This window comes from Ictidomys tridecemlineatus, chromosome 7 (genome assembly GCF_052094955.1).
Source record: "Ictidomys tridecemlineatus isolate mIctTri1 chromosome 7, mIctTri1.hap1, whole genome shotgun sequence".
Classification (NCBI taxonomy): Eukaryota; Metazoa; Chordata; class Mammalia; order Rodentia; family Sciuridae; genus Ictidomys; species Ictidomys tridecemlineatus.
Genome location: NC_135483.1, coordinates 33842837 through 33864524, shown reverse-complemented (window position 1 = coordinate 33864524; position 21688 = coordinate 33842837). Strand labels below are relative to the sequence as shown.

General features: G+C 34.1%; 1 protein-coding gene across 8 annotated transcripts in view; it reads right to left on the bottom strand.

Moving 5' to 3' along the window:
- Ubr5 (ubiquitin protein ligase E3 component n-recognin 5) overlaps positions 1-21688 on the bottom strand; it is a 129743-nt gene that overhangs the window by 49762 nt on the left and 58293 nt on the right. For all 8 annotated transcript variants that reach the window (XR_013423876.1, XM_078016838.1, XM_078016844.1 and 5 more), the window contains exons 10-18: positions 11433-11549; positions 11238-11348; positions 10460-10614; positions 9622-9739; positions 5715-5899; positions 2874-2983; positions 1650-1762; positions 223-366; positions 15-126 (exon numbers count right to left, since the gene is read on the bottom strand). Coding sequence is in view for 7 of the 8 variants with exons in the window: in XM_078016838.1 (XP_077872964.1) it covers positions 15-126; positions 223-366; positions 1650-1762; positions 2874-2983; positions 5715-5899; positions 9622-9739; positions 10460-10614; positions 11238-11348; positions 11433-11549 (1165 nt within the window). In the remaining variant the exon portion in view is untranslated. The remainder of the gene's footprint in view (positions 1-14; positions 127-222; positions 367-1649; positions 1763-2873; positions 2984-5714; positions 5900-9621; positions 9740-10459; positions 10615-11237; positions 11349-11432; positions 11550-21688) is intronic.

Here is a 21688-nt window from a genome sequence, read left to right as displayed (position 1 = left end):
GTTACAATCTTTACCTTTGGAATCTACATTCACTGCTAATATTTCTGTTTTTTCAGGTATACAGAGCTTTTTAGGAGTCCTCTGAAAACAGTCAGGAACCTTTGGAGTTCCACCAGTTTTGACAACCTACAACACACAAAAGGAATTCCATTCTCAAACACTGTAACATACTCAAGGAATCAGTCCCAATATTCACCTTCTTTACAAATCCACTATACTTACCTGCAGTTCATCAATTCTAAGTAATCTACAATCCTGCAGGAGAGAAGAAGGATCAGCATCTGGACCAGAGCTGCTCTGACAGTTTGTATTACTGGATGTTCCTGGAAATTTTACGGCGACATAGGCACCATCGACTTTTAGCACCTAAAAGTATAGGCAAATACACTGTAAATTAACAATAGTTTATATAAAACCAAGGCACAAATTGTACTCACTGAATTAATTTAACATAGCAATTAATTCTTTATTCTTCAATAATCATAAATTATAAAATTAACTTGGACAGAATCACTAAAGCTATGCTCTTGATGTCTATATTCAAAGCTCAAAAAACTGACCCATATAGTGACTGCAGTCTGAATGTTTATCAACTGCCTGAAGAAGTAGGGGGGTGGGGTGCACGCACACAAAAAACATCCTAAAGTAGAACCAAGAAAATTCTCTCATCTTCCTTCTTCATTAGTTTAAAGGAACACTGTCCAACAGAATGTCTTTGATGATAGTATATGATTTACATCTGTGCTGTCTAATAGCCCTCAGTATCTACTGAGCACTTGAAACGTAGTTGAATTTTTAATGTTTCTTAATATGAATAAATTAAATAGCCACATACATAACTAGTAGCTACTGTAGTCATCAACACTGGGAGGAGGTCAGCAATGCACACAAAGACAAGCACAGGACTTGAAACCAGGACATCTGATTTTGACTTTTGAGCAGTGTGAACTTCTTAGAAAAAAATACTTGCTCATAAACTATAGTTGATAAAAAGGTCGAATAAGAAAGGACTTTGTAAACTGCAAAGCATGGTATATCTGTTCTTCCCTAAGTAAAATGAAAAGAACATTTTACAAACTAAAAAGCAATCAGGAAAACCTTCACTTTGCAGATATTCCACAGTTGTGGGTACATTTTAAGTAAATGTTGGGAAAAGATGAAATTAATGGCATTCTACCTACTTGGCTTCTTGGAAGGAAAAACCCTCTTCAGGAGGGAGAGAGGAAAAAGTGGAGGGTCACTCAGTGAAAGCTTTACTACATTTCTGTGTTAAGGAAGAATTTTCAATGTAACAGAAGATTGCCATTTATACTAACAGTGAGAAAGAATTAACTATATCAAAGTTGTATATCTCTGAAAGCAAGTATTCGGTAAATGTAAAAATACCCCCAAATAATATGTTAAAATAAAAAAGAAAGAAAAGCAACATATCACCAAAAACACTCAAGGCAAAGAAACACCTCTTCATCAGTCAAGGACAGAGAAGACCTATTCCTATACTGGATTCAGAAATGGGATAAAAGAAACCACCAAAGGTGATGAATAAAAAAGCATTAAAGAAAGGATTCACAGACACCAACCTTAAATCCCTGGGTAACCAACTATGCTATGCTTCTGATAGTACTAATTCTTAGCTATTTTGAACCAACCTTGCCAACAGGAACATTCTTAACATCTTCCACAAAAACGACTTCCCGAAGAGACCACTGCTCTTCATTCACCTTTTCCTCTTCTTTCGGGGCAGGGGTTGACCGACGTCGTTCTTAGACAACAACAAAATGGTAAGTACCAAAAAGAAAATGTAAAAGAGACTTTATAGATTTCATCTAAATATATGAAGAATGATCATTTTTAAAGGGATACATAACTGAGGTTTCTAAACAAAAATGCTATGAACTACCCCTTTCTGAACTAAGGTTTTATGACCAAATGATACTTCAAATAAATTCAGAATAAAGAATTGTTAACCGATAATGTCTAATTATCCTAAAGATACTACAAATTATAAACAACTATAAAGAACAAAAGAGTATATTTTGGACTCTCAGAATTAGGGTTAACTAAAGTTTAAAAAGGAAGATCTGCTAGGCTATTGTTAAAACTATTTGATAAATATAGGAATCTTAAATTTTGAGTGACTTTTTAAAAATCCTTTAAATCCATGGTAAGTCTATATTTATACATGTTACAAATCCCTTATGACCAAGCCATAACTAACTTACAAAAAGTCAGGGCTGGGGTTGTGGCTCAGAGGTAGAGCACTTGCCTAGCATGCGTGAGGCACCGAGTCCGATCCTCAGCACCACATAAAATAAAAAATAAAGATATATGTCCATCTATAACTAAAAAATAAATATTAAAAAAATAAGAGTCAAAATATTCTGGTTAAAGGCAGTTATTTACCTTTATTTTATAATAAATTTTTTTTTTTTTTAAAAAAGAGAGAGTGAGAGAGGGGAGAGAGAGAGAGAGAATTTTTTAATATTTATTTTTAGTTCTCGGCAGACACAACATCTTTGTTGGTATGTGGTGCTGAGGATTGAACCCGGGCCGCACGCATGCCAGGCGAGCGCGCTACCGCTTGAGCCATATCCCCAGCCCTATTTTATAATAAATTTGTGTATTTTTTAAAACTGTAATTCTCAAAAACAGAAATGGTCAATACTATAAATACTATCTTTCCATTTAAATAAACTTGTGCAATACATACATACATATATACATACATACACTAGTGAAAACACACCTCATATAAAAAGATACTTTAAGACTTAAAAATTCACACAAGTTAATTCCAGTCAGAAATAAGCGGAGTACACAGCTATCTACCTGGGACTTGACTTTGACCAATATAGACTACATATAAAACTTACTATATGGCATTGACGCACTGCTGGCAATTGAGGATGCATCACTACAGGTGGATGCTGGAGATGGTGGGGGACCCATTTCTGTTTTCACTGGTTCCTGCTTACTTTCAGGCCTACAGCAAGAAACAAAGATTTGCCTTCTAATTATATGTATTAAGACAAGCTTATTATGTAAGGGAATAAAATAATTAAAAGTTTTACTAAATGGTATAATTTTATGACTCAAAAGGTACACAGGGCGGGCTCTCAACTTTAGAAAAACTATATCATACAAACCTATAAATAACTTAGGACAATGATGCTGATCTAGGAAGAACAATAAGTATTGTTGTTAATTTATCAGCATAGCTTTATCAAATAACCCTGATAGGCAAAGAAGTTTCATACTATAATAGTGAAAAGGGTTTATAGCAATTTAACTTCAATAAATGGTAAATTCAAATAAGTAAAAAGCCTAGAAGGTCATTAATTTCTTAGTTTGAAGAAGAAACTACTTATACCAGTTTATAAAACTCCATACTCAAGCCAACTAGTAATAGGATTAAGAAAACTATGCCTCTTCAATGAACTACTACATTAATGCTCAAATAAAAAGTTAACTACAGTCGGTGGCATATGCCTGTAATCCCAGAAGCTAAGGCAGGAGAACTGCAGTTCAAAGCCAGTCTCAGCAAAAGCGAGGTGCTAAGCAACTCTGTGAGACCCTGTCTCTGAATAAAATTCAAAATAGGGCTGGGGATGTGGCTCAGTGGTTGAATGCCCCTAAGTTCAATCACCAGTAGATAGACACACACACACACACACACACAAAAGAAAACCAAGAAGTTAACTACAGCAACAATATAATATTCTACAGCTGGAAAAATCAAATGTTTTTATTTATTAAAATGCAGAGATCAGTTTTTAATCACAAAAATGACTTGTTAAAAACATGTTATTTCATTCTGACACATATATTAAAATCTGGGTCATAATCTTAACCCTCCGACCTCTTATTACTTTCACTAGGAATTTCACCTGAATTTAGAAATAATCCAAAAGAAAATCAATATTATTTTCCCCAGAAGTGTGTAACATATGCATGCTGTCAGCAATGCTGGCTGCACCACAAATCCTGTGATGCCGGGACAAAGCCAATACTGATTTGTCACTAGCATACCTTAAAGTGAAGGTCTTTTGTTGAATAGTAGGTGCTAGTGACATGTCAACAGCATGCTGTTGGCATTTAATTTCACTTAACTATTACAACTTTCACTAATAAAAACGGCCAATTTCAAGGAAAATCTTGAAAAACTTCATTAAGTTACATGACTTCAGTCTAATCTTTTTATTGTTTACATTTGTTCACATCAAATGTTCTTACAAAATTCATAAAATAGGGCTGGGGATATACTCAGTTAGTAGAATACTTGCCTCGAATGCACAAAGGTCTTGGGTTCAATCCCCAGCACACCCTCCCCCACCAAATCATAAAACAATTAAAATGTACTTTGTTACTTTTTAGGACAATAATCAATATAAGTAGTAGAGTAGCCTAAATCTTTAAAACTTAAAAAAAAAAAAAAAAGGAAAAGGAAAAGCACTTAAATGATCAATTAGGCTTCCAGTACAAAACTTTGGTTGTACATTATGCTTTTAACTTAACAGAAATCCCTGTTTCTGAAGTTTAGTTTGCATTTTTAATATCAGAGGAAAAATAGCGGTGATAAAGCTAATAAATTTATACTCATTACACTTGTTTGAGCATAAAGGAAGAGCAAACTAAAAACTCACGTCTTAAACTTTTATATACCATATAACTCCAATAATTTTTGAATGGCTGCCTATATTTTAAAAAAGTAATTTATGGAATGTGATAATCCTACTCTTTCCATGTTAATAGTCAGGTTTTTTTTAAGTTATTGATGAACATTTATTTTTTTTTATTTATTTATATATGGTGCTGAGAAACAAACCCAGTATCTCGCACATGCTGGGTAAGCGCACTGCCACTGAGCCACAACACCAGCCCCAGATTTTTTTAAGATTAAAAGTTATTGCCAGGCACAGTGGGGCACACCTGTAATCCCAGAAGCTTGGGAGGCTGAGGCAGGAGAAAGAGTTCAAAGCTAGCCTTAGCAATTTTGGGAGGCCCTAAAAAACTCAGTGAGAAGTCTCTAAATAAAATATAAAATCAGGCTGGGGATGTGGCTCAGTGGTTGAATGCCCCTAGAATGGGGGGTGGGACGGTGGGTTAAAAGTTATTTAACAAGTTCATTAAAGATTTTTAGTTCATGTACTAAACCACCAAATTATAATACACATATCCTAAATGATGAGTGAATGTTTTTTAAAGCATAGATAATAAAATCTCTATAGCACTCTAAATAATAAACCAGGCCCAAAATAGGGAACTAGATAAAAATCAGTGGTATTTCTGTTCACATATCCCTCTAATACACAAAAAAAGTTTACAAATCTTTTACAGAATTTCCTCCCCAGCACATGTAAAACTTTTCCTATGATCCTGATTAAGGCAAAGCATTAAATAGAAATTAAAATGATATTCAAAGGGACAGGGGAGGCCTAAACATAAGGGTGAACACATTGTAACTGCTACTAATATAGCTCAATCTAATGACAAAAAGTCATCAAAAAAAAGAGAGAGAGAGAGAGAGAACACCACTCTGCCATTCTGGCCACCATCAAGAGCAAATATACAAATACTAAGCAAAGTAGAAACAGCAATTGTTAGCGATTCCTGATTTCTATGTCACTATATACTTCTAGATCTCCTTTGATTAACCCCATTAATATTCACAACAAATAAGAAAGTGATATTAAAGCATAGAGTATAATACTTACTTAGTTTCAGTAGTTTTACTAGCTTTTTCCATGCTTTTCAGGCTTTCAGGAGATCTTAGCTGAAATCTACAGCTGTCATTCATATTCCAAACTGATTCCATTAGGACACCAACTTTAGGAATCCCAGCACTAATTGAAAATGCAACCGCTCCAGCATGATACAGAGGATTATTTCTTAAGCATACCTAGCAAATCAAAGAAAACTACCATAAAGATGGTATAACTTTAAAACAAACTGAAATAACTGTCATAAATGTATGAAAATGCAATACATAAAGGATTGCTTCCTTCGTTTTCTGGTACAATCTTACACAATCAGTAAGGTTGAAAAAGCAACAACTTAATAATCTCTAAGAAAATTTGTTTCTAAAACTAAGGTGCAAGAGAAATTTCAGCATGTTTGCTAAAAAACTAAAAATTCATGCAACAAATAACAATTCTACTAAAACGAAACTAAACAGCAACTGCAGAGAAACTAAACATAGTTATCAATATAAAATTGTAAATAAAATAATTATATTTTGTTTCCTAATTTCAAATTATTTTCCTCCTTAATTCACAAATCTACACAGGCTCCATTAGCTTCATTCCTATAAGATGTTGGCTTCACCCAAGACCGTTGTTCTGTACTAGCCAAAAGTTTAGTGGACACTGCAATTTTTATTTTAAAAATAATATGTAGATATTGTTATACTATGTGGCATGTATGAATATGTAATAACAAATCCCATCATGATGTATCATTATAATGTACCAAAAAATGTGGAAAAAGATTACACGAAGATGTTAGTATCAGGAATTTAAGTATAGGAGTCAATAAGCTATAAAACTCTGTCAGGAGTAACCTCAGGTTACACACTGAAAACACATGGCACTGTTAAAACATGACAGAAATAGCTCCTCTTATAAGGTCTCCAGCCATCCAACCTTACCTATATTATTTTCAGTTGTCCAGAAACTAATGATGATCTTATACTTGACCAGTGTCAAATATTTTTGGATAGAGAGACAGGATAACGGTGGTACATTAGAGAAGTATGGGAGGTGTAAACATTGGCTTAGAGTTGCAATTCTACCAAAAAATAGTATTGTGGGGCTGGGGATGTGGCTCAAGTGGTAGCGCGCTCGCCTGGCATGCGTGCGGCCTGGGTTCGATCCTCAGCACCACATACCAACAAAGATGTTGTATCCTCCGTTAACTAAAAAATAAATATTAAAAAATTCTCTCTCTCTCTCTCTCTCAAAAAAATAAAATAAAATAAAATAGCTCTGGTGATGCTGTCTACAAGGCTGGAAATATTCTTTTTAAAAAAAATAGTATTGTGTCACTAACTATAGCTCTATGGCATAGATGAATAGTTCCTAAAAGCAGGCTTCTTGGGAAAAGTATGTTCTGAAAAACTTAGTAATTTCAAAGGAAATTTCATTCAGAATTTTTTAGAAAAGACTAGCGAAAGCTTAAAGCCTGAAAAGGGTTCAATAAGAAATAAGACTGTAACTAAAATAGAAATGTAGCATTCTATAATGAGTTATTTACTAATGTCTTCCTATAAAAATAAAGGCATCTTAAAGACAAGGAGGAATGTTGGTGGAGCCTACCATATCAAGATATACAATGAATATATGCTATATACATTACTCCTGACAATTACTTTCTGTGAATGGAGAAAGAACAGAATACCCTTAAGTGATCAACACTCTTTCTGATGTTCACACATAAAGTACTTTCCTTTTGTTGTGGCTGTTTAACCCAGTTTTCTAAAGCTTAAAGGAAAATCCATCATTCACCAAAGTGTTTTAATACGGTTTATCGTTCAGCAATGTAGTAGTGCCAAGCTACTTTCTTTAAAGCTTTTCTTTCTGCAATGCATCTTTATTTTTCCTGCCCTCTCTGCCTGCAGTATTAACAGAGTATTAGTGTAACCTACTAATAAAGTAGCTGCTATGATATCTTACTGTTATGAGAGTACAGTTGACAAGGAACTTCTGAGAACATCAGAAATCAGTATTTGAACAAAATAGGGAAAGAGGGGATCATATCGGGGATAGGGCAACCACCCTGCCCAAAGTAACTTAGATAAATAATGAAACCTGAGTAATAATGTCTAGAATAGTGGGTAATTAATTAACTAAGAACTTTCTAGTTGGAAGGCCAGAAAGAATCAGAAAAAGACAACTGCTGAATAGGACAAAAACAAAAACAAAAAATTCAAAACAGCCAGAAACAAAAAGAATTATGTATATTTAAGCTGAGTTTGGAGAAAAACTTAACTTAAATAGTGACTAACTACTTTTTAAAACAGGGGATAGAGGTCATTGTACCTTTTGGGATGAGAAAAAAATCTGAAATAAAAATGCTAGATGAGGGCTGGGGTTGTGGCTCAGTGATAAAGTACTTGCCTTGAATGTGTGAGGCACTGGGTTCAATTCTCAGCACCACATATAAATAAAAAAAATAAAGGACCATCAACTAAAATAAATAAGCAAAATTTTTAAAATGCTACATGAGAAAGGGCTGGGGTTGTAGCTCAGCGGTCGAGCCCTCACCTAGCACGTGAGAGGTGCTGGTTTCAATCCTCAGCATCACATAAAAATAAATAAAAGTATTGTGTCTGATTACAACTAAAAAATATATATTTTTTTAAAAATGCTACATGAGGAAATTAGCACATTATGTAACAAAATCCACCATAAGTTTTAAGGATTATAAATATGTTCATTACTGCACTTGCTATAACAAATATAAACACTGTTTTACCCTCAAGATGAGCTTCCACTCTAAAAACCCTTTTCCACTATTAAATATTAATGAGTATCCCAAGTCCCTTGTTTATGTGGCTAATACTTAGTTTTAAATAATCAATAATATAATGTATTAGTAACTAAAACTGAAAAATATTTGCTATGCCAGGCAAGGTAGCACACATCTATAATCACAGTTCAAGTCAAAGCACCCTGGGCAACTTAGCAAGATCTTGTATCAAAATAAAAGAGATAGCTCAGTGGTAGAATGCTTGTCTTTCATGTGTGAGGCCCTGGGTAGGTTTGGTGGTGGGTGGGTGGGCAGGCAGGCAGGTAGTAGAAAAGAATTTATTAACAGTAATAAAAACCCATTTTAATAAAAAAAAACATGCAAACATAAAAATAGAGTTTCAAAAATAAGAATGAGGAAAATGGTCTCGTTCACATTTTTGCAAATCTCTTAATGTCATGTTGAATACAAGAACTGCTGGATTCTCTCTACTGCTTCTGCATTCAACCTGTTTCAATGTTATTCTGACTTCAGTACATAGAGACAATTTACCTTCAATGAGACAGAAAACTGGTAAAGAAAGGGCTTTCCAATCTCTCTGAAAAGGGCAAGGGATCAGCAGTAGTCTCTGAACCACACTTTGAGAACCAATGGAGTAATAGAAATCACCCACCAGAAAATAATTAAAGGAGCCTAAAAGCATCTCACAACCTCAAAATAGAAACTCATATAAATGCAGGGATTTGACAAAGACTTGTGCCTCCTGCTGAGGCAAAAGAGCAATATCTTTCAAGAAAAACCTTTCAAAAAATTTTTTCAATCATAGGAATCACCTAGCCTATCTGTTAAACATAAGGATAAACTGAAAAACTTTTGGTAGAGGATGACTACAGGTTCTGCATTTTCAAAGTACCAGCTAATTCTAAAAATGCAGCAAATATAGAAATTATGTCCCATAGGAAAAATACTAACATGAGACCAGAATCTGTAAAATGTTACTCATTTGAAGAAAAATGTATGATGCTACTCTGGACCCTTGTCCTTCAAATAATGCTCATCTACCAAACTACTTATATAGAAATTGCTTACAAGGAAGTGATTTTTAAGAGAAATTATGTCCTTAGGATAGGCTTATTCTTAATTCTAACCCCTTACCTGTGTACCAACAGTGATATTCGGCATGGAGGAAATACCAGCACTGGATTTGGGCTTTTTATTTTTTGCTCTAGCTTTCTCTAACATTTTCTTCCTTTGACTAAAAGGAACTACACCCCTGGAAAGGAAAATCATAAAATGATCAAATAAAGCAGAAACCAAGCCTATAAATTAAATCTGAAATTACACACATACTGTCATTTAAAATTTGATGTATTTCTTCTCCATATTTTTTGCCTGAGAATACTTTTAACATGTGCAACTTGTTTAAATTCAATAAATAACTGGATCTAGTTTTTAATTAAACTTTTAGGATTAAATTTTCATAGAAAATGTTATCAGTGGATACTTTCCTTCGAAATAATTCCATTTCATTAGGAGACTCTTATATATTTGTATCTATTAAGATACAAATAAAATAAATTTAGGTATCTTCTAACATTAAAACTATAATTAAATAAAAGAGAATACTCATGCTATTAAAAATTTTAAATATTCTATATATACTTCCAATTATTTAAAAACAAAATGCATATTTATGTATGGGGGGTGGTGAAAATTCCCCAAATGTTAGCAGCAGATATCTTTGGACATAGAATTCTAGATGATTTTTATTCTACATCATACTATTATAAATTTTAAAATATAGTCACTAAGTACGCATTACTTTTATAAATTTATCTTAAGCGCTTTTATTTTAAGGTAACAATGTTCTAAATTGAAATTTCTGTCCCTACAAAGTATTGACCTTCTCATATTAGTATTCCATTCCCCAAAGCAGGTCTCCATGCACATAAAAATATTCACTGAAAAAAATTCCTCCTCCCTACATACTTACCACCAATATAAATTGTTCTCCAGCTGTGCACATGTATAAAGGGCACAGCAATGCAAAGAAACTATCCGTTCTCCTTGAAGTTCGGAGTAAGTCTGTGCAGTGTGTTCTAATTTAGAAGCCACAGAACTTAAAGTTTCATCCACCCATGTAGCAACCTAAAGAATAAAAGGTTAGAGATTTAAACAAAAATAAATAAACCTTCCAAAAGAAGTGTGATCAAAACTGGAGTAAAGCATACATACTTTATAGCCTAGAATTCTAAAATGTTGAGCTAAATAATATAGTATTATAGAACAGATTCTTCGTAATACTGGATATTAAAATACTTTCTTCACATGTAAATTAAAATAGCAGCTATTGAAATGAATGTCTAATGCCATCTTTAAGACTTAACCAAAACTATACATTTGCTCCAACAATTTTTAATAGAATTTAAAGTCAAACCGATCCTTTGAAGCATAATACCTATATTTTCTCAAACTATACCTTTTTTTTAACCTCCCTTATTTCCCTTGTCTTTCACTTTTCTTGAATCTTTTCCTTTCCTTTAAAAGTAGAAAACTACTTTTAAAGTTGGATTACAGCATAAACTAACCTCCCAGCCCTCCAAAAAAAAAAAAAACATTGGATCACTTTCTTAGGGTTTGAGACACTTTGTATTTATGGACCTAGTTAGACAGAAGGATAGAAAATGAAAAGATGAAAAGGGGCAAGAAGAGAAAAAAAAAAAAACAAGAATTTAAGCATGAAATGTTTATTAATGCAAAGTGACTCCTACCTTGTTATTTTCTGTAGCTACAGTTGCTCTTATGCTATTTGCAGACAGGAGGACTATCTTTTCATTGGTTAACCCCAAAAATGTTGCTCGTGGATGATGTGATGAAGGATTCTTTGAAAGCATATAAGAAAAATGATTACTGTTTTATATGTTGATATGTAGAGCTATTCAATGCAACATTTAATAATAAAATACCTGTGCATTTCTGTAAGGCTCAGATTCACTCCATTTCCACTGATAAAGTTCTCCTTTACTGCTGACAGCCAGAAGTTCAGAATACAGAGCTCCAATACAAATAAATTTGGTTCCATCCTATAAAGGAAAAATAAGACCAACTATAAACATACAAATTACCAAATCTGCTGATTTGGACAGTCAGTATAATCACTAAATCAAATCTAGATTCATTATGTGAACACATAAGTCACAGGTATCACAACATCTTTAGCACAGCCTACAAAGTCCCCACATAAGGCTCTGGTTCATTCCATGAACTCAGGTCACAACTCACAGTCCTGTTCCTAGGCCATGTCCATCAGAACCCCATCCTAGGACCATTGTTGCTGTTATTATCTCTGCCTACATTACTTTTTCTCAGGCAACTCATCCCCCCACCCCAACCCCTGGCCCCAATCAAGTCAGTTCAAAGGAGACTTCCGTAACTATACTATCTAAAAAACCACCACTCTCACATTCTGGTTCCTGATTTTGCTTTTTAGATAACACTTCATGATTTATTGTGTTTACTTGTTTATCTCACAAATATAAACTTGTCTTTTTCCACATCATATACTCAAGAATGTTCACAAAGTAGGTGCTCAATAAATGTTAAGGGGAAAAAACAAAACAGAATAAGGAATAGAAGCAAGGAAATTCAGAATCAAAAAAGAGAAGATTCCTAAATTCCTTACTCCCATTTCTTCCTGAGTCTTTCAACATGCTTAGACAAATGTCTTTATTTTGCTTTTAAAGGTATAAAGTTCACTAGCTTTTAAGGTAAAATACATGCAGTGAACTGGGATACAGTTAAATTATAAAAAGCTTGGAAATTTGGACAATAAAAGTAAATCAACACGAATGATAATTTACAAATGTTAATTATTTTAAAATATAAGACCAAGGATTACAGACATGAAGCTAACCAGTAATCTCAGAGCAAAACTTGCCAATAACAGATCTTAGGTTGTGTATTTTCCTTTTGGTCTATACATTACTTCCTCTCCTTGGATTTCTATATACTAAACTAATCATGTCTTTCTAGTTTTCTGCCAAATTTCAATCTCACTTGTTAGATGGGTTATAGTGCTCAGATAAATCTCAGATAAAGGTCTACCAAGATTTATATTACATTCTAGCAATGGATTATACCTTGTACAGAAAAAAATGTTAAATTTTAATCTTCTATTTTCCCTATACCAAACAGGTCTTGTTTTCAAGTACTTCTATGGGGGCACAGTAAAGAGATTAAATTTGAAATAATTATTAAATTCCTCTATTCCTTCACCATGGGTATCTGAAAAATCACTGTTTACTTTCTCTATGGCAGCTGCACTGAATCTTACTTCCTCATTCTCTATCTCAATCCCATGGTTAAAATAATCAGATTCATTTAATAAATTAAATGAATTCAAAATGTGAATCCAACACATATTAAGTTAGTGGCTGCAAGTAAATTATGTAATTTCTCTGAACCTACTTTTCACCTCTAACATGGATATTATAATACATACAGGGAGGACAAATACACCACACAGAGACAGGTGCAAAATAAGTGTTCAAATTTAACTGTGATTACTACACTCCCCTGACTTCATCTCCTGCTCATGCCTCCCCCAAAAGGAAGGAAAGAACAGCTCTTGTATATAGCCTTCCTGAATATTCCCACCTCTAGATTTACTTAATGAAAGTACCATTCTCACCTTTTCCCTTCTTAGAGAAAGAAAAATCCCCCTCCCTTTTCATATACACACTAAATGAAACCCCTGACCATATCCCCCCAACAACCATCCAAATTATTCTTTCCTTCAGAAATCATGATCAAGTGAATTCTCACTTGGTATCACCATGTTCGCTTCTGCTCGGTATTTGTTCTGGAAGCTATTCTCTCCTTTGAGAGGAAAAGTCTCCTTTGAGAGGAGAGGTCTCCAGTAGAGGTCAGTACTCTCTACTGGTCTTCCTCCTACCTGTGTGGCTACTGTCTCCATCACCCTTATACGACAATGCACTCCCTACACCACAGATTCTGCCCTTGTCCCTTGATTCAAATTATGCTCCACTCTCATCCTCAGTGACTACGTCCACTAAAGCACCATGTTTTTACACACGTCTTTATCTCATAACCCCAGATTCATCTATTAGAGATGTCTTCCTGGATAGACAGGCTCCAAAACAAATTCCTCACCACCAGCAAAGCTGTACCTCACCTGTAGCCCCCATATAAATGAGTAACACCCAACACCTACCTTGTACTAGAGACATGGAAACCTGGGAGTTCTCAACTCCTCCCTTTCTCTCAATCAAGTCACTAGTAAAGGAGTGTTGCATTGCATTTGTCTCAAATTCTTTTCAGACTCTTTCCTTCCTGTCACCATTGCCCCTGCATTCTGAAATCTTCACAATTCATTCTTAACAATCTTACCATATTCATAGCTGACTTTAGATGTTTCTTCCTTTACATACCTTTCTCTCATGATGCCAACAGAATTCCCTTCCTTGAAAACAACTTTATCACTCTTTTAGCTTCTTAGTTACTACAGAGTACATCTTAACTCCTTGGCCAGTTACCTAGGTCACTTTATAATCCTGCTCCATCCTACTCTTCTACTCCCTACCATAGAGCAGTAATTCTGAACTTTTCATTGTTCCACAAACATACCTTTTATGACTCCAGGTCCATGCTTGATGTTTAGAATACCCTTGCTTCTTGGACAATGCCTACTTAGCCCCAAAACTGTTGCTTGGCCAGACATGGTGATGCACACCTGCAATCCCAGACTCAGCAACCAAGCAAGAACTAAACAATTTAGCAAGACCCTTTCTCAAAAGAAAAAGAAAAACAAACAAAAAACTTACTGCTTAAATGTCATCTCCTTTATGAAGTCTTTACCAAATCTATCAGATAGTATAGTCATTCCCCACTGTAAAGCCCTGTGGAACTTTATGCACACCTTTAGTTTAGTACTGACCATGTTATGAACACATCACACTACATGAATGTTTGTGTTCCCTACATTCCTCATGGGAAGTTCCACATCACAGTCACCTCTACATTACTACAGGTCAGTTTGGAACACAGCACACACACAAAAAAGTACACCAACCAAGTGCTGAATGAACAATTGAATCTTAACTCCCAACTTCAATTAAAGGACTTGTTACATCAAAAGTCATGAACAAAACATCCCTGGATCCAGAGGTCCTCTCAGAATTGACTGGTCAATTGAAAGGTCAATGTTCCCCATAATGGAGACATTTTGAATAAGCCAGTAGAGTCTCTGAAGCCCTGAAAACCCACTATGGACAAGTGTGCATAGATGATATAATCATAAGTCTAGGAAAGATGACAAAAATTAGACACCTATTCTTGCTGCTTCAAATCTGTCCATGTAAAAGAAATTTATTTATATTTAGAGAAATATAAAACAATCAAATATACAAAAAATAACAATATATCTCAGCTCACTCATTTCATAACATCACAGGCAACACTTTTACTGTCTTAATGAAATACTATTTGCTGTTTCTGAGTAAGTTGGGTCTGCTTATATCAACTAGAAAAAAGTAGATAGGCCCTATTTCTTTAAAAAACAGTAGTATAATTTGTTTTTGGTACAGGTAACTAAGCCCAGTGACACTTACCCACTGAGACACATCCCCAGCCCTTTTCATATTTTATTTTGAAGTTGCTAAGGCTGGCTTTGAACTCACAATCTTCCTGTCTCAGCCTCCCAAGCTACTGAGATTACAGGCATTTACCCCCCACAACTGGCAGTTTTGTTTTGTTTTAAACAAAAATTGCATCATTAAAGGTTAAATCTAATTATTAAATTTAAAACTGAATAACTGCATGAGTCCCTCCACAAAGAGAAGAGAGTAACTATTAAAAACAATGGGAATAAGTTAGTGGCCAAAGCTTAAGAAGAAACAATTAGTCTAGAAACAGGATCTCCTACTGACCATATCTAAATTTAAAATATTATTTGAAAAAGTTGATCTCACTCTTCCTAAACTTTCTCCCATAAAACTTAGTTTTCATCTTTTTTTGTTTGCCTGATTTTCTACCATCAGCAAACACTAGTTTTGCTATTAACTTCCAGCTCCAAGTCCTGTCACTCAATGCAATATACTGTGTTCTATGACTGAAAAGAATAACAACAAAAGGTTATACTGTGCAATTTGAATTTGGTAAACCATGCATGTTCATATTCATTTCTCCTTTCCCTATTCTCCTTTTGCCTAGCTTATTTTCTTTTTTCTGATCAATTCTCATTTTGCTCATTTCATTACTAAACTGCATTGCTTCCCAACTATCAGTAATTAAAAAAAAAAAAAAAAAAAAAACAGCTAAAACCTTCCTCCACCCAACTTTCAGTTCTAGAACACTGCCTTAGCTCTCATCAGTATGGAAACCAAAATAAAACTGAAGCAATATAACCAACAAGTTTGAACATTCTAACAACAAGGCTGCTGAAAATAATTTACATACTAATGAGACAAATACCATGGGCCTGTTTCTTTTCAATACCATTCAAAGAACCAGAATACCTTAGAACATAACAATTCAAATGGCAGGTGAGAATAAATTTATTATTTCCACTAAATTACATGAAATAGATCCAGAACAGTAAGAGGTATGACTATTAATTAACAGTCCCTACTTGCTGGATCATTTTTCTTTCTTCCACCACACAATAACCAACCATTCCTGGGAACTTAGTGAATACAGAACAACATGTGCATCCTTTAAATTCAGATTATGTTTTATTAGAAAGCACAAAGTTGTTATGTTTAGCAAATTTACCTAACATGGCTTTCTGTAAACTTATTGTATCTATTTGAGGTTTGTAACATGACATTATACAATACAAATATTATTACCACACTGCAGTAGATTAATGTATCAATCATCTTTCTTTCTGCGTGTGTGACACAGGGGGTTATGATCTAAAAAACTGACAAAAAATCCCTAATACAATTTTATTAACTATAATCCTTATGTGTACGTTAGATTTCTAGACTTTTTATCCTATGTTTACATATGCTGATTTATTTTCTTTGACTGCATCTCATTTCCTCCCCATCTACAGTAATCAGTGTTAATTCTCTATATATTTGGCTTTTTAAAAAATAGTCTACATATAAGTAAGATCATGCAATGAATATTTTTCTTTATGTCTGGCTTATTTCACTTAGCATAATGCCCTCCAAGTCCATTGTGACAAATAACAGAATCTCCCTCCTCCTGAATTATATTCCAGTAGGTTCATGTATTTTAGTATCCGCTCATCCATCAACAGACACTTAAATTGCTTCTTAATCTTGCCTATTGTGAATAATCCAGCAATGAACATGGATGGGCACATATCCTCACTAGGCAGTGACTTCATCTCCTTTGTGTATATACTCAAAATATTAATTGTTGAGCCATATGGTAGTTCTATTTTTACCCTTTCCACAAAACTCAAAATTGTTTGCCATAATGGCTGTGCCAATCTATATTACTAAAAGTCTACTAGGGTTTCCTTTTCTCTATACCCTTGTCAACATTCATCTCTTTTATTTTTGATAATAGTCACTCCTAAAACATATGAGGTGAGGTGATGTTTTATGGTACTTTTAATTTGCATTTCCCTGATGATTAGTGATGTTGAGAATCTTTTCATATATCTGTTGGCCATTTTTATATTTTTGAAGAAATGTCTGTTCAGATTCTTTGTCCATTTTTGAACCAGAATATGTTTCTGATGTTGAGTTGTAAGATTTTTTTTTAATTTTGCATATTAACCCCTATTAGATAAGTGGTATATAAATATTTCCAAGTTCATAGATTGCCTCTTCATTTTGTTTCCTCTGCTGTGCATAAGATTTTTAGTTTGATACAATTCCATTTATTTATTTTTGCTTGTATAACCTAAGCTTTTAGTGTGATATCAAAAAAATCATCACCAAGGCTAATGTCAAGGAGATTTTATATTCTTTTCTATGAGTTTCTGGGTTCAGGTTATTCACTGCCTAGTGAAGATATGTGCCCATGCTGGATGGGCACATATCTTGATGTCTGTAATCCTTAGTCTTATATTTTAAAAAAATTATCATTCGTAAATTATCATCCCTGCTTTATACCAGATCTTACTAGAAAAACCCTCACTTGTTTGTTTGGGTCTCTGATCCATTTTCACTCATTTTTTATGTATAGTCTTAAGATAAGAGTTCAATTTCTTCCTTCCTTCCTTCCTTATATGTAAAAATCCAATTTTCTAAGCATCATTTACTGAAGAGACTATCTTTTCCCCCATTGTGTCCTCTTGATGCCCTTTTCAAAATTTAGCTGACCATACTTGCTTGGATTTACATCTGGGCTCTCTATTCTGTTCCATTGCTGTTTCTGTTTTTATACAAAGGAATACCATACTGCTTTGACTACTATAGCTACATAATATAATTTAAACCAGAAAGTGGAAGCCTTCAACTTTTACTTTATCAGTATTGCTTTGGCTACTTAAGTATTCTGTGGAGCCACATATTTTATGATTGTCTTTGCTACTTCTCTGAACAATGCCAATGGAATTTTGAGAGTGATTACATTAAATGTGTGTATCCTTTGGGGTAGGAAGAACATCTTAATAATATTAACTCTTCAAATTCCTGAACATGGGGTACCTTTTATTTGCATCTTCTTCAATTTCTTTCATCTATGGTTTTATAGCTTTCAGTTTGTAAATCGTTCACCCCATTGTTTTGTTCCTTTTGATTCTATCATAAACTATTTGTTTCCTTGGTTTCTTTTTAGCCAGGTTGTAAGTTACCTGTATACAGAAATGCTACTAAATTTTGTATGATGGTTGTATATTCTTCAACATTACTAAATTATTAGTTCTAACAGATTTTTGTGGAATCATTCACATTTTTCTACAGACTGGATTACAGTATTTGCAAAGAGATGATTTTACTTCCTCCCTTTAGATTTCAGGAAAGATTTTTTCTTATATAAATGTGCTTGCTAGTACTGTTTTTATAGAAGTGGCAAAAGCAGGCATCCCTGCTTTATACCAGATCTTATTAGAAAAACCTTCAGTTGTTTCCCACTAATTATGATGTCAGCGGTGGATTTCTCAAAAATGCTCTTTATTGAGGAACTTTTCCTTCTACACTTAAACTGTTAAAATATTTTTATCAAAAAAGGATGCTAAGGGCTTGGGTTGTAGCTCAGTGGTACAGCACTCGCCTAGCATGTGAAAAACCCTGGGTTCGATCCTCCCAATTTATTTATTATGAAAATAAATAAATAAAAGATATCATGTCCATCTACAACTAAAAAAATTTTCTTAAAAAAAAAGGATGCTAAATTTTGTCAAATGCTTTGCCTGCATCAATTGACAATCATGTGGTTTTTTGTTTATGTTTGTTTTTTATCTTTATTTTGTTTATTTATTCTTATGTGGTGCTCATGAGTGTGAGGCAGTCACTCTGCCACTGAGCTATAGCCCTAGCCCAATCGTGTGGTTTTAATGTTTCATTTGGTTAATGTGATATATCACAGTGATGTAAAAACACAGAACTGACTTGTATATGTTAAAGCAGCCTTACATGCCAGGGATAAATCCCAGTTGGTCATGATGTTATCTTCTATTTCATGTGCTGTTATTTCATTGAGGATCTGCATCAATGTTCATTAGAATATTAGCCATTAGTTTTCTTTTTAGTAGTATATTTATCGACTTAGGAATCAAGGTGATACTGACCTCACAGAATGTGTTTAATTTAAATTCTTGTTGGAAGTAGGTTAATATAATTACATACATAGTTACTATTTATATATAAGATATTCAGCAACATAGAACCTACGTGGGAATACCCAAATCTACTACTGTCTCTCTCAGCTCTCTGTACCTCAAGGAACTGCCTGTTTTCTCTTTCTGAAATAGGACAATGCTTCTCCTTGTTCTTTATGCTTAATCTATACAAATTCAGTATGGAATTCTCACAATAATCCTGTAAGGTAAAAATCATTATCCCACCAGGTCCCTTCGCACAATCACATCTACATCTTAAGAGGAAATAAAACAATGGGTACATGCTCATTAACTGCTGTGTTAACTGTTGGCTTAAACATGATGCATAAACTGTCCTGAGCTGGAATTCCTTCAAGACCCCTCATTAGACCCTCAGCTCTTGGTAGACTTGTCTCTTACAGTGCTAGTTTCTCCTCACACCATCAGTAGCAGCAAGTACACTCAATATCCTATTTTCCTGCTTTTTCCTCCTACTTCTCCAATCCCTGCCAAGCCTTTCCCCTTCTCAGTATTCACTATACCCAACCAATTTTGGAAAACCAATATGGCCCACCTATTATGAACTTTACTAAAGCTAGCTGAAAGCAGGGTCTTTAGCTCTTTACAATCTAAGTATATATCATCAAGCCCTGCAAAAAGCATCTAATGGTATTTGTTGATGACTATGATAAAGCATAAAAGTTTACAAGGACTGGATCTGTTTTCCTTCCCAGAACTGAAATTTCTTGTGACTAAATTTCAATCATGAACTAATAGGAAGTGTTTTTGTCTGGGCATGGTGATACACCCTATGATCCCAGCTACGCGGGAAGCTGAGGCAGGAAGAATAAACATTCAAGGCCACCCTTGCAACTTGGGGAGACACTTTGTCAAAATAAGAAAGATTGAAAGGGCTAGGATACATTTCATGATAGAGTGCCCCTGTGTTCAATCATCAGTGTCACAAATTAACTCAGTATAGTTAATTAATTAAATTAAAACAAGACTAGGGATGGTAGAACTAAACCTTACATTCAATTCTCAGTACAACTGATCAATAGATAAATAGAAAAAATAGAATTAAAAAAAGAACTGGGGTGTAGCTTAGTAGTAGTCTTACTACATATGTGAGGTTCTGGGCTCAATCCCTACTACCACCCCAAAAAATTAAATAAAGGATTTCTTTTAAAATGATACATTTTAAGTAGACTGTTTAAGTGGGGGGGGGGGATTTAAACTCTGTTTCACAAATTGCTCTTCTTTCCATTAATTCAATGTCTAAATAAACCAAAATTGTATATAGTCTCAAGATTTCATAAAGCAGTTAGTATAGTAACTATCTATGGAAATAAGTGGTATCTAAAAGCATGTCTATCAGTAAAGACCAAAAAAAAAAAAAAAAAAAAAAAGGCTAGCTACTAAATCAAGAAGCGACACAAGAATGGTAATGATTCCTGAATTCATACTGTTCAAAAACACTTTCATTAACAAAAATAATACATAAAAAAAGAAGCCTAGACAAATAATATGTGATGGCACTAGTAAATGATACATGAGTCCTTTATTACCTTCTGTCAATATGAAACACCGTTCTAACATGATCCAGGCAATGAAAAGACTAAATAATGAATGATATACCAAAAAAGTAAAAAAATAAAGGCTCAAGGGTTTAAATCACTGTCCACCATATGAAGTAGAGTAGAACTGGGGACATTTCCAGTTTTATGGAAATAATGCAATTTGGGAAAGTTTGGAAGCTGCCAGAGAAAACAGAATAACCGTTTGCTTCCAAAGAAACTGATAAAAATTCATGTTTTCTCTTACACTCATGTTTTCCACAAGTTGAATGTAAAGGAAAATAAATGAGTTACATCAAGACTCACCAAAAACTATGAAAACATAAATTAATAAAGTTAATATTTTCCCAAATTCAAAGAAAAGAAATCCATGTCAGACTCTCTTTATCCTCATTTGGTTTATTTCTGCTTAAGAAAATCTCTTACCCAACTAGTTCTGGAAATAAGAACAAACAGGGCATACAAAAATGTATGGAAAGTACATGGACACCTGCAGAACGCTCTCAAGAAAATTACCAACACTTAAAACAATGAAACATATACACCAACAATAGGATGCATCTGCTCATCTCACTTGTAGTGATGATGGCTTTTTGAAGATTCCAAATCCACTTAACAAATCCAAGTTGCTTTCTGAAATCTATTCATTATTCTACTCCTCGGGATGCCAAGCACAACTCTCCCAGTCCATTCTACTTCAGACTGCTGCTTCATCTCCCACAGCATTCACAGCAAAGCTTCTCTCGGAATTCATCATCATTAAATGGATCAGCTAACTAATCAAAGAAAAACAGGTCCCTTCATCTTGTCCTGAGGCATGCAGCATCAAAGACCACAAACTTGCCCTTCAGAGTCCACCTGACATTTCAAATTTGGGAAAATA